Here is a 15,073-nt window from a genome sequence, read left to right on the forward strand (position 1 = left end):
TAGTAGTGGCGGAAGCAGAATTTACAGGATAAACATCCATCCATTTGGAATGTGCATCAATGATTATGAGGAACATCTCCCCCCATGAATGGACCCGCATAATCTAAGTGCAATCTTCTCCATGGTTTATCCGGCCACTCCCAGGGGTGGAGAGGAGCCGCTGCTGGTGCCTTCCGGTGTTCCTGACAAGTGCTGCATGTCTTGACTAGATTTTCTATCTCCTCATCTAGCTTTGGCCACCACAAGTAACTCCTAGCCAAGGCTTTCATACACGAGACCCCAGGATGACACTGATGTAGTTGCTCTAGGATAGACTGTCGTGCTGGCTGTGGAATAATCACTCGTGCTCCCCACAACACGCAACCATCCTGCACACTCAGCTCTGTTTTCCTGACACTGTAGGGTGTGAAGTCAGCCCCTTCCAGATGCTGTGGCCATCCCCTCACCACATATTCTCGAACTCTAGACAGTACTGGATCTTTACTTGTCCATGTTCTTACTTGCTCTGCAGTCACAAGTGCCATGTCAGTGTCCTCCAACATCAAAACTCTGTCCTCTGGAGCTGCATGGATAGGTGTGCCTGGCAGTGGAAGACGGCTCAAGGCATCTGCATTCCCATGGCACTTGCCCGCCTTGTAGACGATGCCATACTCATATGCCCTCAACATCACTGCCCACCTCTGGATCCGGGGTGACCCCATCTGTGGAACTGCTTTCATTTCATTGAAAAGAGAGAGGTTTATGATCGGTGCATATGGTGAACTTCCTGCCATATATGTACTTGTGGAACCTCTGTAACCCAAACATTACTGCTAACCCCTCTTTGTCTAACTGGGAATAGTTTTTTTCCGCTGGTGTTAGAGTTCGGGACATAAACCCTATTGGTCTTTCAGTTCCATCTTCCATGCAGTGTGAAAGAACTGCCCCCACCCCGTAAGGTGAAGCATCACAAGAGAGAATGATGTCTTTCTCTGCATTGTAGTGAACCAGCACATCCGACGACAGCATCAGTTTCTTGGACTGTTCAAATGAAACCCCCTGCTCCTCTCCCCACTGCCACTGTGTCTCCTTGCATAGTAGTTTGTGAAGAGGTGCTAACACAGTTGACAAGTTTGGTAAAAACCTGTTATAATAGTTCAGCAGTCCCAGGTAAGCTTTTAACTCAGCCACATTTGTAGGAGCAGGGGCGTCCTGCAGTGCTTGTACCTTCTCCTTGAGTGGATGGAGCCCGGTGGCATCCACTCTGTGTCCCAGGAACACTGCCTCATTCCCCAGGAAAGTGCACTTACTCCTCTTGAGCCGGAACCCTGCCCTCTCAAATCTCTGTAGTACCTCTCTCAGAGTGCTCAGATGCTCCTGGTCGGTTCTTCCCATCACCAGAATGTTATCCAGATAGATGGAAACATGTGGAATCCCTTGCAGTACACCTTCGATTGTCCTCTGGAAGATAGCTGGGCTAGATGAGACACCAAACGGTAAGCGGTTATATGTAAACAAGCCCTTGTGTGTATTTATGGTGACATGCATCTTTGATTCGTCATCCAGTGTAATCTGCAAGTAGGCATGAGTCATATCCAACTTTGTGAATTTCTTTCCTCCAGCCAGGTTTGCAAAGAGATCCTCTGTTTTGGGAATCGGATACTGCTCTAGTTTGGACACCCGATTGACTGTCAATTTATAGTCTCCACAGAGTCTTACCGAATTGTCCGGTTTTAAAACAGGTACTATGGGAGCTGCCCATTCCGAACATTTCACTGGCTCCAGTATGTTCTCTCTCAATAGACGGTCAAGCTCAGCCTCTACCTTTGGCTTCATGGCATAAGGCACAGGTCGTTGTTTAAAAAACCTTGGCGGTGCCTCCTTGTCTACATAAATCTTAGCTGGGGGGCCATTAAATGTGCCAAGTTCCTCCTTGAACACATTCTCATGTTCACTCAGCACTTCTTGCAAAGTCAACTGTTTGCCCGCATCTATTTGATGTACTGCTCCCCAGTCTAATTTAAGTTCTTTTATCCAGCCCCGACCTAACAGGTTTGGTCCGGTACCTGATACTATAGCTACAGGTAGCTGTTCCACTGTGTCCCTGTGTTGCACAGTTACCTTAGCTGTACCTAATGTCGCTACTCGTTCACCTGTATATGTTTTAAGATGCAGGGAGCAAGGCTTTAACTCTGGAACATTTGCACGGTTCCACAATTTTGAGTACTCTGCCTTGTTCATTATGGTCACGCCGCACCCTGTATCCACTTCAAAGTTCACCTTAGATTCATTTACTGTCAGTTGCAATGTGATAGGAGCCACTTTTGGAATGTTCTCTAACATGCCATACATTATGAACATGTCCTCTTCTTCCTCAGCTTCCCCGCTGATGTGGTGTGCTCCATGTTTTTTCACTTCTCTCCCTTGGTTTTGCTGTCCTCCCCCTTTTGGTTTGGATTCCTCCACAGGTGATTTCGCCCTGCAAGTTCGTTTTATGTGTCCTTGTTTCACACACTTGTAGCACTTTTCCTCCAGAAACCGGCATTCACTCGCCAGGTGATCGCCCTTGCATCTATAACATGCCTTCACATGCTCACGTTGTGGTTTCTGACGCATGTTCAACTTGTGCACAACAACCTGACCTGCAACTTGCGTAGCATTAGCCCTGTCTGAACCCTGTATTTTTTTTTACATCTCGGTTCGCTGTCTCTATGGCTTGAGCAAGTTCCAATGCTTTTTCATAAGCAAGCCCAGTCTCGGATAATAATTTGCGCTGCATTCGGTCATCCATTATTCCGCAAACTAGCCTATCTCTCAGCATTTCCTTCAGGTTGTTCCCATAATTGCAATCTTGTGCCAGTTTATGCAACACCGCTGCATAGTCCATTATACTCTCTTCCTCTTTCCTGTTCCTTGAATTAAACTTGAACCGCTGTAGAATCTCACTAGGCTTAGGGTTGAAATGTTCTTTTAGCAAGGCCACTAATTCAACAAACAATTTGTCGCCAGGCTTTTCAGGACTGAGCAGATTCCTCATCAAACTGTAGGTCTGGCTTCCCACTGAACTAAGCAGAATGGCTTTCCTTTTTCTGGCATCATTTATTTCATTTGCTTCGAAAAAATAACCCAACACTTCACAGTATTCCTCCCAAGTTTGTGCTTGAATATCAAAAGCGGAGACCGTGGCAGCCATGCTCTCTTCCAACTGGTAGCTAACTGTAGCTCGTGATTTTGTAGTTTAAACATCCTGGCAGACTTCTCTTCTTTATGCAGGGTCCTTTTTATACCTTGTTGCCAAATGTGATAAATCCATGAAGTGAAACAAGGACTCGAGGCAATATCTTAGAATTAACACGAGTACTTTATTAACAACTGGGAAACACATACATCGGGCCTGCATCCTGGCATTCTAACTTTTGCTCACCTGACAGGAAGCAGACCCCTGACCTTAACAGGAAGCAAACCTCTGACCTTAGCAGCAGCATTGGCTACAGCACCACCTGGTGGATAACCTTAATCATAACATCCCAGATTACTATACAACCAGAATGCAGTTCTGTTCCCTCTCCTTGCTCTCCAAAGAAAGGATTATTGTTAAGAGGCAGGATCATCCCAACATTAAAATAGAACTGTTGATCCTATGAGGGTAAAAATCACTATTAATGACGTTATACAAACGTTTGGTGTATTTGCATCTAATTCCTTTCTCAAGTATTTTAACAAAGGCTTTTAAAATAAAGGTTTTTTTTTAAATTTATTCTCGGGATGTGCGAATTACTGGCAAGGCAGGCATTTATTGCCCATTCCCAGTTGCCCTGCGAAGGTGATGGTGGGCCTTCTTCTTTGAACCACTGCAGTCCATGTGGTTATCCTTGTAGCTGTTTGATACAACTGGGTGGCTTGCTAGGCCACTTCAGAGAGCAGTTAAGACTGAACTACATTGGTGTGGGTCTGGAATCACATAAAGGCCAGACCAGGTAAAGTTGGCAGGTATTCTTCCCTAAATGACATTGGTGAACTAGTAAGGCTTTTATGACAATCCAACAGCTTTATGGTCACTTTCAGTGATAACCAGCTGTTTTTATTTCCAGATATTAAAAAAAACTGAATTTAAATTCATGGCGGTATTTGAACTCGCCTTCTCTGAATTATTAGTCAAGACCTCTGAATTACTAGTCCAGTAACCACTACACCACAATATCCATCACAATGCCTCTGCTAAAACTAGAGAGCAGAATTTGATGCAAATATAGTAGGCTTCTTTGGGAAGTGCATGACCCTCATTTAGCAACTGCCCACAGTAGTATGACTGAAATCAAGAGTTCATTCTGTCGAAAATCACAAGTGCAAGTCTGCATCCTATCACACTCGGGTGCAGCATTCTTGAGAGCAGCCACTGGGCAAGACATCCGTGGGGGTCATCGCCCTCAACAAAATGTCAGCGAGTAACATTGATAGAATTGATACTGCAATCCAAAGTAATTAATTGTACATGAAGCACTTTGGGACATTTCTGAAAAGACAGGAAAGTGTGCTATATAAATGCAATTCTTTTTCCTCACCAGGTATTCATTCTCAGAGGATGGTTCATTGCACATTGGCTCAGCTCAAGTAACAGATACAGGCCGTTATCTGTGCATGGCATCCAACACAGCTGGAACAGCTCGTAAGCGAATTGATGTACAAGTCTATGGTAAATACCCTTCAGATCATAGCCATAAATTACTGATAACATCCAGGAATCTTTGTCTAAGGGGTTACCACCAATATTCCCTTCACATTTTTTTTGGGCTGTGCGACCCTTTCACGGGACTGTGCGACTCTTACAAAATACTGCACATGCACGGTTTTTCCTAGTTAAAAGCTGGTGATCCAGCTGCGTGGCTGCAATATTGGTTACCACGGGCTGGATTTTGCCAATGGGGAGCTTTTGGAGGCGGGACTCCCACTTGTTTGGTTTCAGTCCCACCACCATCAATTTCTGGCCAACCCACGCTATTTTCCCTTGATTGACCTTGTTAAGCCTGCCCAGTGGGTTTAGCAGGCCAATTAAGGGAAAGCCGGTGACAGAATGTCAGCATATGACATTTCATCTGTCAAAAATTTTTGACAGATGAATTATCATCATTTGACAGCTCTGTGAAGCTGTCAAACACTGACATTCTCTGTAGTTTGATGAGTTCTTGAATTCAAGACCTCATCAAACCTCTTTTGCAGAAATTAGATGGTTGTTGCGTTGGAGAATGCAACGGCCATCTGTCATCTCTGCCGCGGAGGTGCTAGACTCTCCACATACCCAACTCTTGAAGCCTGCAGGAAGAAACAAAGGTAAGTAAACTTTTTCTAACACTTTCCACTTACCTCCACATACTCACCTCTCCACACTTGCAACCATCACTTACCTTCACAGCGCACTTTTGCACCCCTCCAACCCCCGCAAACCCACTACTCGCCTCGGTGACCCTGGCGGGGTTCGGAGCCTTCGGGAAGCCCACACTTGTGTGGGCAAAATGGGGATAATCCTCTTATCTGCCTGTTAACTACTTGTTAACAGGCAGTTAAGTGTCACTAATCCCCTTCCCCCCTCCAAGGAAACGGGAGCCGGCGCGGGACAGCTACCCGCCCCCTGGCAAGATGGCACGGAGGCGGGTTGGGGGCAGGTTGGGCACCCGCCCCCAAATTCTGCCATTTTCCTGGCAGCCCCGCCTCCAAATCCGCCTCCCCAGGGCTGGCAAAATCCAGCCCCACTTATTTGCATTTTCATTGAGCCGTTTGGAAATTTCTAAACCTGAATGCAGGAAGTTCTGATTTTCAAAATAGAAGATCATTTTTCTTTTACTTCTGATGTGGAGATATCAGTTAAGGTTTTCAATTCATTTTCATCATCAGCAAAGCAAACTTTGGAATTCAAGCCAGAATCCCTCCAATGCACTTACTGACTTTGTCTGGTATTGGACTTGGCGAAATGTGGCAAACCTACTTATACATTTTGTACTAGACCAGCTTGGGAAATCTTAAGATACTTGTCACTTTCCAGCTAACTGTAACTACTAAAAACATGCAAAAGATCAGTTCTTAGGAGGAAATATACTTTGTTGGCTTGAATGATGTGGGTTTTACAAACCCTGCTTCTAATGATACAATCCTTGTCTTTTTCATTTTTTTAAAGTTTGACCTTTGTATGTTACATGCTCCATATGTTTTTGAACCATACTCCATTTTCCTGGTATACATCATATATATGTCTCTTGTCAATTACCTTATTGTATTACAGTCACATAGAAAGCTACTCTGTAATATAAACAAGCTAAATTAACAAGATGCTCATATATGGCAGAAAAATAGAGCATTTGATATAATGTCCAATTCATGGCCAATATGTAGATAAACAAGGATGCACAATGTATGTTAAACTATTACACCATTATACATGAAGTAGTGTACAATGATCATTATCAGGAGAGAGGACCAAATGCTATTGCCCCACACACCTAGTGTTACCTATTTATGCAAGAACTCAAGCTGCAACTGAGCTACCTATCCCTATAAGCAGATGTTGTTCATTTCTACTTTTAGACTTCGCAAACCTTTTTGTCCAATGCACAAAATGTTTTCTCTGGTGTCTCCTAGTTCCTCCATCTGTTGCTCCTGGCCTCAGCAATATCACCGTTCTCGTCAATGTGCAGACCACTCTGGCATGTGAAGCTACTGGCATCCCAAAGCCGACAGTCAGCTGGAAGAAGAATGGACGCCTGCTTAACACTGATCAGAATCAGAATATGTACAGGTGATTAAATCTTATTATCTGGAAAAATAATAATTCCAAGGATCATCCAACTAAACATTTGAGTGCATTTGTCCCTACAACATTCAATGGCATGGGCTATTCCATTATCAAAGAGTTTAGATATAAGTTTTACCTGATCTGTTGAGAAGTATTTAACACAAAATTATAGAGCACATCTTAGCCAGCCACCAACTTCTTGACTGATCCACCAGAAGCAAAATTGCGTAAAGTGAACTGAACTGGCTTGAATGAGCTCTTCTATTTCCTGCAAGTGCCCCTGCGACAGGTCACATGGGTCATTACACTAGTAATACAGGACGACAATTTTTTGGTCAACTTAGTGGTTAAACCCATCACTATACTTAAGGATCTCCAGACCAAGCTAGTGAGTAATCCACACAACTAGAGCTTCTTTTTGCTCAATATGGGGTACATATTCTTTCCCTGAAACGATACGCTCTGTTTACTATGTCCAGAGAGCTTACACACAAGTTGGCAGGAATCCAAGCTTAGAAACCCACAAGTGCACTTTAACTAGCTAAAACCGTACAGTTTAGCAGCTTACAGCACTGGTAGTTCTTGATTCTTGTTCAGCCAGGACCACCCTACTACCCCATTAAGATTTTTGCATCCAATGTTGTTTTTAATATGGACTCCCTATTTCTACATCACTATAAATGTCAATTGGTAAAACTCTTTAAAAATAATTCAATTATTTTGTTATACTAATAATAACAAAAATGTTATACTGGGACTCCTCTAGAACTCAGTGAATTATTGCATAACACCTTATGGTACTGCGCCATACAAATCAGAAAGGTTCTTGAATCCTTGGCCTGCCTGTGTTTGTTTAATTGAACTCAGCAAAGGCAGTGGTAAGGCCCTACAATTAATTTCAGTGCCACTATGATAGGGATGTGAAAAATATCTGCCAGGATTCTGGTGCTGATCATTACACAGGGGCTCCAGTTTGAAAGTGCATTTGTGTGTACATGGGATGAGAATAAGATGAAGCTTGGCTGTTATGCCACTTTCGCCGCCCTCTCTTTCCAGGTGAAATGGCCTGCACTTCAAGTCCAAGCTCACATACGAAATATGGCCAGGGTGCCTGATGCCTGTGAATCCTTATCCCAGTGTGAGTCACCACTTTCAGGAGAAGAGACAATGGCAAAATAAATAAGAGGTCATGGCCCTAACTAACATGGAGACACCCTCCTTGGTATATCTTTTACACACTAAAGGGAATTCAAGAGCAACATTTGATGGAATCTTGCACCTTGTTGCCTCTCTGCAGTTTTGACTGTTTTTGCACAGTTTATTGGGATTTTCAGTTGGGTCTATTTAAAACGCAAAGAAATTAAATTTCCCAGTGTTTTCGCAAATATCCTAAATGGGGGAAAAAACTGTGATTTCTTATAAAATATTGGATAGATTTAGCTAACACACTAACTCGCCTGCTGCTCTTGGATTTTTTCCTTCTGTTTTTTGTCAGACTGCTCATTAGGGCCCCAGGGTTAGATCATGAATTCGTGGGAAAACTGACATTATCTGATGATTCAGAGCTAGCCATATTTTCTGGCAGCTAATTTTGGGGCACCATTGATGGTGGTTATGGAGAAGTCTCGAATAATTGCACTCCTAATGTGACCCATTTCCCCTTCATTTGTTGCCCTCCGCAAGACTGATGCTCCATGTGGCTCTCAGCCTCCATCTGCAACCTGTTTGACTGCTTGTGGAATGTGTGCAGAGCTGGGACATGGTGCTCCCCGCTTTTTTTGTGTGGTTACCCCGGATTGTGAGCCACATATGGCCAATGGGCTGTAGTTTGGATACCTTTGCCATATAGCAAGTAAAAGAGCTCACCAGGTCATCAGTTGCAGAAGTGTAGAAGCGTGTCCCATCATCTTGTGATGCAGTATTTTGGGGCAGTATAGAGAGTGTGTCTTGAGCAAGATTGTGGGCCTCAGCCAAAAGATAAGTAACACTGGCCTATACTACCCATCTTTCTGGTTGAAGGAGGATGCTATTTAGTCAGTGGCCTGCATGAGGAAAAAAATAAATCTAAAAAGCTTACTGCTTCATTTTGATCATTAGTGAATTGCAACAGCAATCCAGTAAGGAGAGCAAAAACAATGAGACAAGACAAAAGGCACACACTGAGAACAATTAGCTAATTTATGATTTATTTTCTGCAGACTGCTTTCCTCTGGCTCTCTTGTAATCATCTCACCCACTGTAGAAGACACTGCACACTACGAGTGTAAAGTCACGAATAATGCTGGGGAAGATCAAAGAGCTATCAGACTTACTGTACAAGGTAGGCACTGTCAAATTAAGATGGTCCTGATATTTCATATTGTAAAACGTAATAGTTTAATTTCCTCTGGCAGAGCCCTATTTAATGCGTTCCTTTGTGCACTGTTTTAACACAGCTGTTAACCCATTTATTTTGGAACAGGTTAATGCCTGTGTTACAATAGCACACACAGCAATTTAGTGCAAATGCAATATCCAGTACACTAGCAGAGCTTTGGTATAATCACAGATTGTTGCTTTGGTAAGTGTAAAAATAATCTGTGGGCAGTTTATTAAAGGAAATCGGTGAATTCCATTCTGTGGAATGCTGACGGAAATGATTGTGTCATTGAATGGCCCAGAACTTCGGGTCTCCACGGGTGAGTACACATGGGGTACTCACCTGTAGGCCCAATAGAAGTGCCGGTTTCCTGCATGCACTGCGCATGCGCTGGAAACCGGCACTTCCGTTCCCCTGAAAGAAGGGGTTCAGAGTTCAAACGTGTGCGCAGGAGAGGCTGCGCGTGTGCATCGAACTTGCGTTTTTTTTGCAGGTTTTCCCGGGAGGGTAAGTCTCCAGAATTTTCACATTTAAAAAGCAGGCGTAAGGCCTGCTTTTTACAAGGTAAGTGGTGAATGAATTAAAATTTAAAAAAAATTTCCACAGGTTTATTATTTTTAAATACTTTAAAGAAAGGTAAGTTTATTTTTAGCTCCGTTAGAAAATAAAATTATTTTTTTCAAAAATTTAAATTATTGTTTAAAATAGTTATTTCATGTAATTTATAGTTTATTTAAAAAATGTGATTTTTAAAAAATGTATTTGAAGATTTAGTGATGTTTTGGGGCTCGTAGTATTTCTAAGTTTGACAGCACTTCCTGTCAAACTTATGAATGAAGCATTCCCTGCTACGATTGGCTCCCCATGGCCCACGTGATCCCAGGGATGCATCGAACTAACTGCGCCCCTGGGATACGCAAGCACTGCGCGCCGGCAGTTGGAGCAGGCCCAGGATCGGAATTCCACGGGGGCCCACAGCTCAATGGCCGGCACGCTAGGTAAGTGCAGGTCGGGGGCTTACACCCGCGGGAAGCCCCCGACCTGAACTTCTGGGCCATTGTGATTGTGTGTCCCTCTATCAGCCCATGACACTCTTGCGAGGAATGTCACTATTCTATAGATTTGAGATGTACTCTTCTCGAGAGCAATGCGGGACTGGCAGACTCGAGTTGTACCACTGGCTCCACATTGCTCCCTGGCCAAGGGAGATGGAGTTCAGCACATGTGTGTTCTGCATGTGCTCAGTGTTATCTAATTTTATGTTTCCAGTGATTTCAAGTTTTTAAACCTTAGTTCAGACCCACTTGTACTGTAGCAGTGTAAAACTTACCTGTTGTGCAAAAACATAGTTCTGGCTGACTCTCCTTGTCACTCTTAACTTCCTCATTTGGAACTTGTATCTCGTGGTATTTGATTCTGTCACCATCATAAACAATTTGCTGGGATTAAATGTTTATTTCTACATTTGGAATAATAGATAATTGGTTAAAGACTAAGGGGGAGAAATTCAGTATCGCCCCGTTTGGGGCACTAACTTTTGAAAGCTGGGAAACTTAGCGCCAGGCGCTAATGATTCCCAGCTTTTTCAAATTTCGGTATTTGCGCTCCAGGACGGAAGTGGAGCGCGAAATCAAGCACTCCACTTCCTTCCTGGAGCGCTAAAGGACACAGGCAGGGCAGTAGTGGTGCAGCGCTGCACAATGTCCCGTGCAGCACTGCCGCGATCCGAGGCTCCTTCCCTCCCTTATAGGGAAGGGCCATCACTGCAGGCTCTGTATTGGGACTAGTCAGCTGGTCCCTGACGGCAGCTGGGATCCAGCCCGATCAGCCCCATGCACTCCAGCAGAGTGCCGGGCTGATCGATCGTGGCCCAGGAGCAATCGAAAAAAATCACTTGAAGCGTTGTTAAAATTTTTCTCCTACCCATACCAACATCCCCTTTTATTTGCATCTCCTGCAGCTGTCGATGTTGTCGCCTGGCAATGCTGCAGGTCCGAGGCACTACTGGGGTGATGCGTGTGGCAATGACATCACGATCTCTGGGCGCAGGAGATTGTGGCGCAAAGTGTTACTGCCACCGCAAACCTCTCGGCCAATTTAGCAGGAGTCGTTCATTTCGCCGCGCCCAGTCAGTAAGTCGTTAGCGCCCCCCGGAGGCGATAACGGGAGATGCTAAGGTACCGAATTTCTCCCCCTTAGACTGGAATAAAATGACTCCTGCTAGAAAGTGTGTGTGTGTGTGTGCGCGCATCCGTCCATCCGTCACCAGTTTCTCAAGATTAGGCTCCATTCCATTGTGATGCAATGGCTGAAAACCTGGCCGATTCTCATGGTCTATGTGCAAATATGAAGTATGGCCATTTGGTGAGGCACAGGAGTCATCGCAACATAAACGCCTGAAGGAAAGTGGAAAAGTTGTGATGGGGTTCTTATACTTGAGGGTCAGGTTCAGTAATATTGCACACGCTTATTAATCAGACCAATACAATAAATTGACTCTGCACCACAGTACCAGCAGTCCTGGTTCTACTCTATTCATTCTACAGTATTTAGCTGAAACTATTGGTCCATTTTAATTTTCTTCCTATTCAGTTCCCCCTACAGTTGCTGATGAAGCTACAGACTTGTTGGTAACAAAGTTGTCACCAGCTGTTATTACATGCACTGCCTCTGGTGTCCCAAAACCAACCATTCACTGGACGAAGGATGGAGTCAAGCTGCCACCTCGAGGAGAAGGCTACCTTGTTCTGTCTACAGGTAACAACAGATGGGTTAACACATTCCTGTCAGGCAGTATCTGAAAGAGAAAAATAGGTTAACATTTATCAGAACTGATGAATGATAGCCAGACCAAAAATATTAACCTATCTTTTTCTCTCAGATGCTGATGAGCTTGCATTTTTTTTTTCAGATTTCCAATTTTTCCTTTCTGCTTACTTCAACACATTCCTATATATTTACAGTGTGAGGTCTCTAATTTAAACTGATATATCCTGTATGCCAAGTCACTATACAGAACTAGAGTTCTGCGCCTTTCTGCACAATCCTATCTAATAGTGACTGTACCAATGCCATTATTAGTATTGTTTAACCATGCTAATCAATAGGTTGAGGACACTGTGTGGCAGGAATGTGGAGGATATTTTCACTGGTGAGCTGGCCAAATAGCTCATGAACAGACACAGTCATAAGAAATAGGAGCAGGAGTAGGCTATTCGGCCCCTCGAGCCTGTTCCGCCATTCAATAAGATCATGGCTGATCTTCTACCTCAACTCCACTTTCCTGCATTATCCCCATATCCCTTGATTCCCTTAATATCCAAAAACCTATCGATCGCTGTCTTGAATATACTCAACAGCTGAACCTCCACAGCCCTCTGGGGTAGAGAATTCCAAAGATTCACCACCCTGTGAGTGAAGAAATTTCTCCTCATCTCAGTCCCAAATGGTTGACCCATAATTCTGAGACTGTGACCCCTGGTTCTAGACTCCCCAGCAGGGGAAACATCCTCCCTGCATCTACCCGGTCAAATCCTGTAAGAATTTTGTATGTTTCAATGAGATCACCTCTCATTCTTCTAAACTCTAGAGAATATAGGCCTAGTCTACTCAATCTCTCCTCATAGGACAATCCCCCCATCCCAGAAATCAGGCTGGTGAACCTTTGTTGCATTCCCTCTATGGCAAGTATATCCTTCCTTAGGTAAGGAGACCAAAACTGTACATAATACTCCAGGTGTGGTCTCACTAGGGCCCTATATAATTGCAGTAAGACATCTTTACTCTTATACTCAAATCCTCTTGTAATAAAGGCCAACATACCATTTGCTTTCCTAATTGCTTGCTGTACCTGCATGTTAACCTTCAGTGATCCGCGTACAAGAACACCCTACCAAAGTGGATAACTTCACATATCTCCACATTATATTCCATTTGCCATGTTCTTGCCCACTCACTTAGCCTGTCTATATCTCCTTGAAGCCTCTTTGCATCCTCCTCACAACTTACATTTCCACCTAGCTTTGTATCATCGGCAAACTTGGATATATTACACTTGGTCCCCTCATCCAAATCATTGATATAGATTGTGAATAGTTGAGGCCCTTGCGGTACCCCACTAGTTACAGCCTGCCAACCCGAAAATGACCCGTTCATTCCTACTCTCTGTTTTCTGACCATTAACCAATCCTCAATCCGTGTTAATATATTACATCCAATCCTATGAGCCCTAATTTTGTTTAATAACCTCTCGTGTGGCTAATGCCTTCTGAAAATCCAAATACACCACATCCACTGGATCCCCCTTATCTATTCTGGTAGTTACAACCTCAAAAAACTCTAACAGATTCGTCAAACATGATTTCCCTTTCATAAATCAGTGTTGACTCTGCCCAATCCTATTCTTATTTTCTAAGAGCCATGTTACCACGTCCTTAATAATAGATTCTAGTATTTTCCCTACTACTGATGTCAGGCTAACTGGTCTGTAGTTCCCCGTTTTCTCTCTCCCTCCTTTCTTAAATAGTGGGGTTGCATTTGCTACCTTCCGAGCCACAGGAACCATTCTAGAATCTATGGAATTTTGGAAGATGACAACGAATGCATCCACTACCTCTTTTAAAACCCTAGGATGTAGGCCATCAGGTCCAGGGGATTTATCGGCTTTCAGTCCCATTAATTTCTCCAGTACTATTTTTTTACTAATACTAATTTCTTTCAGTTCCTCATTCTTGCTAGACCCTTGGTTCTCCACTATTTATAGGAGGTTTTTTGCTGCTTCTTCTGTGAAGACAGACACAAAGGGCAGGATTTTCATTGAGCTGTGGAGTCGGGATTGGAAGCGTGTGGTGGTTTAAAATCCCGAAATCGGGGGTCCCGCCCCAACCCGCCTCCATGCCAGTTTCAAAGGAGGCGGGTACCCTCCCTGCACTGGGACCCGCCTCCCCGAGGCGGGAAGCGGATTAGTGCCAATTAACTGCCTGTTAACAGGTAGTTAACAGGCAGTTTTTAGCCTAATCCCTATTTTCATTGTTGAAATGTGGGGTTCCCGACGGCTCCAAACCACGCCAAGTTAGCGAGTCGGGCCGTCGGGATGAAGGGCTTGGAGGGGTCGAGATGTCCGGTGTTCAGGTGAGTGATGGGTGCATGAGTGCAGAGGTAAGTGTGTTTGGTGTGTGTAAAGTGATTAAAGAAGTTCTACTAACCTTTACTTACCTTTACAGCCTTCCTTCAGGTCTCGGGAGTCCCTCATCTCACCGGCACAGAAAGCAGAATGTCTGCCAGCTGTCAAAATCTGCAGCCTCTGCTTTCTGTTCCAGGGAGATCTCTAAATCATCCTGAGAGGAAGGAATTAACCTGGAATACAGATTGTCAGTGTTTGACAGCTTCAAACAGCTGTGAAACGCTGATATTTCATCTGTCAAAAGGTCTTGACAGATGAAATTTCAATCTGTGACGTCACCTGTTGCCGGGTGGCCCTTAATTGGCCTGCTGAGCCCGCTGGGTGGGCTCAACAAGGTCAATCAAGTCAAAATCGCGTGGGTTGGCTAGAACTCGATGGAGGCGGGACTACAACCCCAAAAGTTGTAGTCCCGACTCCTCAATGAAAATCCAGCCCAAAGTATTTGTTTCATTTCTCTGCCATTTCCTTATTCCCCATTATAATTGCTCCTGTCTCAGCCTATAAGGGACCCACATTTACTTTTGCTAATCTTTTCCTTTTTACATACCTTAGAAGCTTTTACAGTCTGTTTTTATGTCTTTCGCTAGTTTACTCTCATTCTATTTTCCCTTTCTTTATCAATTTCTTGGTCCTCCTTTGCAGAATTCTAAAATCCTCCAAATCCACAGATTTACTACTCTGGCAACATTATAAGCCTCATCCTTTAATCTAATACTATTTTTAATTTCTCTTGTTAGCCATGGTTGGACCATTTTTCCCGTGGTGTTTT

General features: G+C 43.9%; 1 protein-coding gene across 1 annotated transcript in view; it reads left to right on the forward strand.

Moving 5' to 3' along the window:
- hmcn1 (hemicentin 1) overlaps nucleotides 1-15,073 on the forward strand; it is a 757,099-nt gene that overhangs the window by 612,272 nt on the left and 129,754 nt on the right. Inside the window, exons 74-77 of the mRNA XM_085982583.1 lie at nucleotides 4,545-4,672; nucleotides 6,610-6,766; nucleotides 8,962-9,083; nucleotides 11,715-11,879. Of these exons, the coding sequence (XP_085838709.1) occupies nucleotides 4,545-4,672; nucleotides 6,610-6,766; nucleotides 8,962-9,083; nucleotides 11,715-11,879 (572 nt within the window). The remainder of the gene's footprint in view (nucleotides 1-4,544; nucleotides 4,673-6,609; nucleotides 6,767-8,961; nucleotides 9,084-11,714; nucleotides 11,880-15,073) is intronic.

The sequence above is a fragment of the Somniosus microcephalus genome, chromosome 3 (genome assembly GCF_052327205.1).
Source record: "Somniosus microcephalus isolate GS21.2 chromosome 3, FLI_Smic_1.0, whole genome shotgun sequence".
Taxonomy (NCBI): Eukaryota; Metazoa; Chordata; class Chondrichthyes; order Squaliformes; family Somniosidae; genus Somniosus; species Somniosus microcephalus.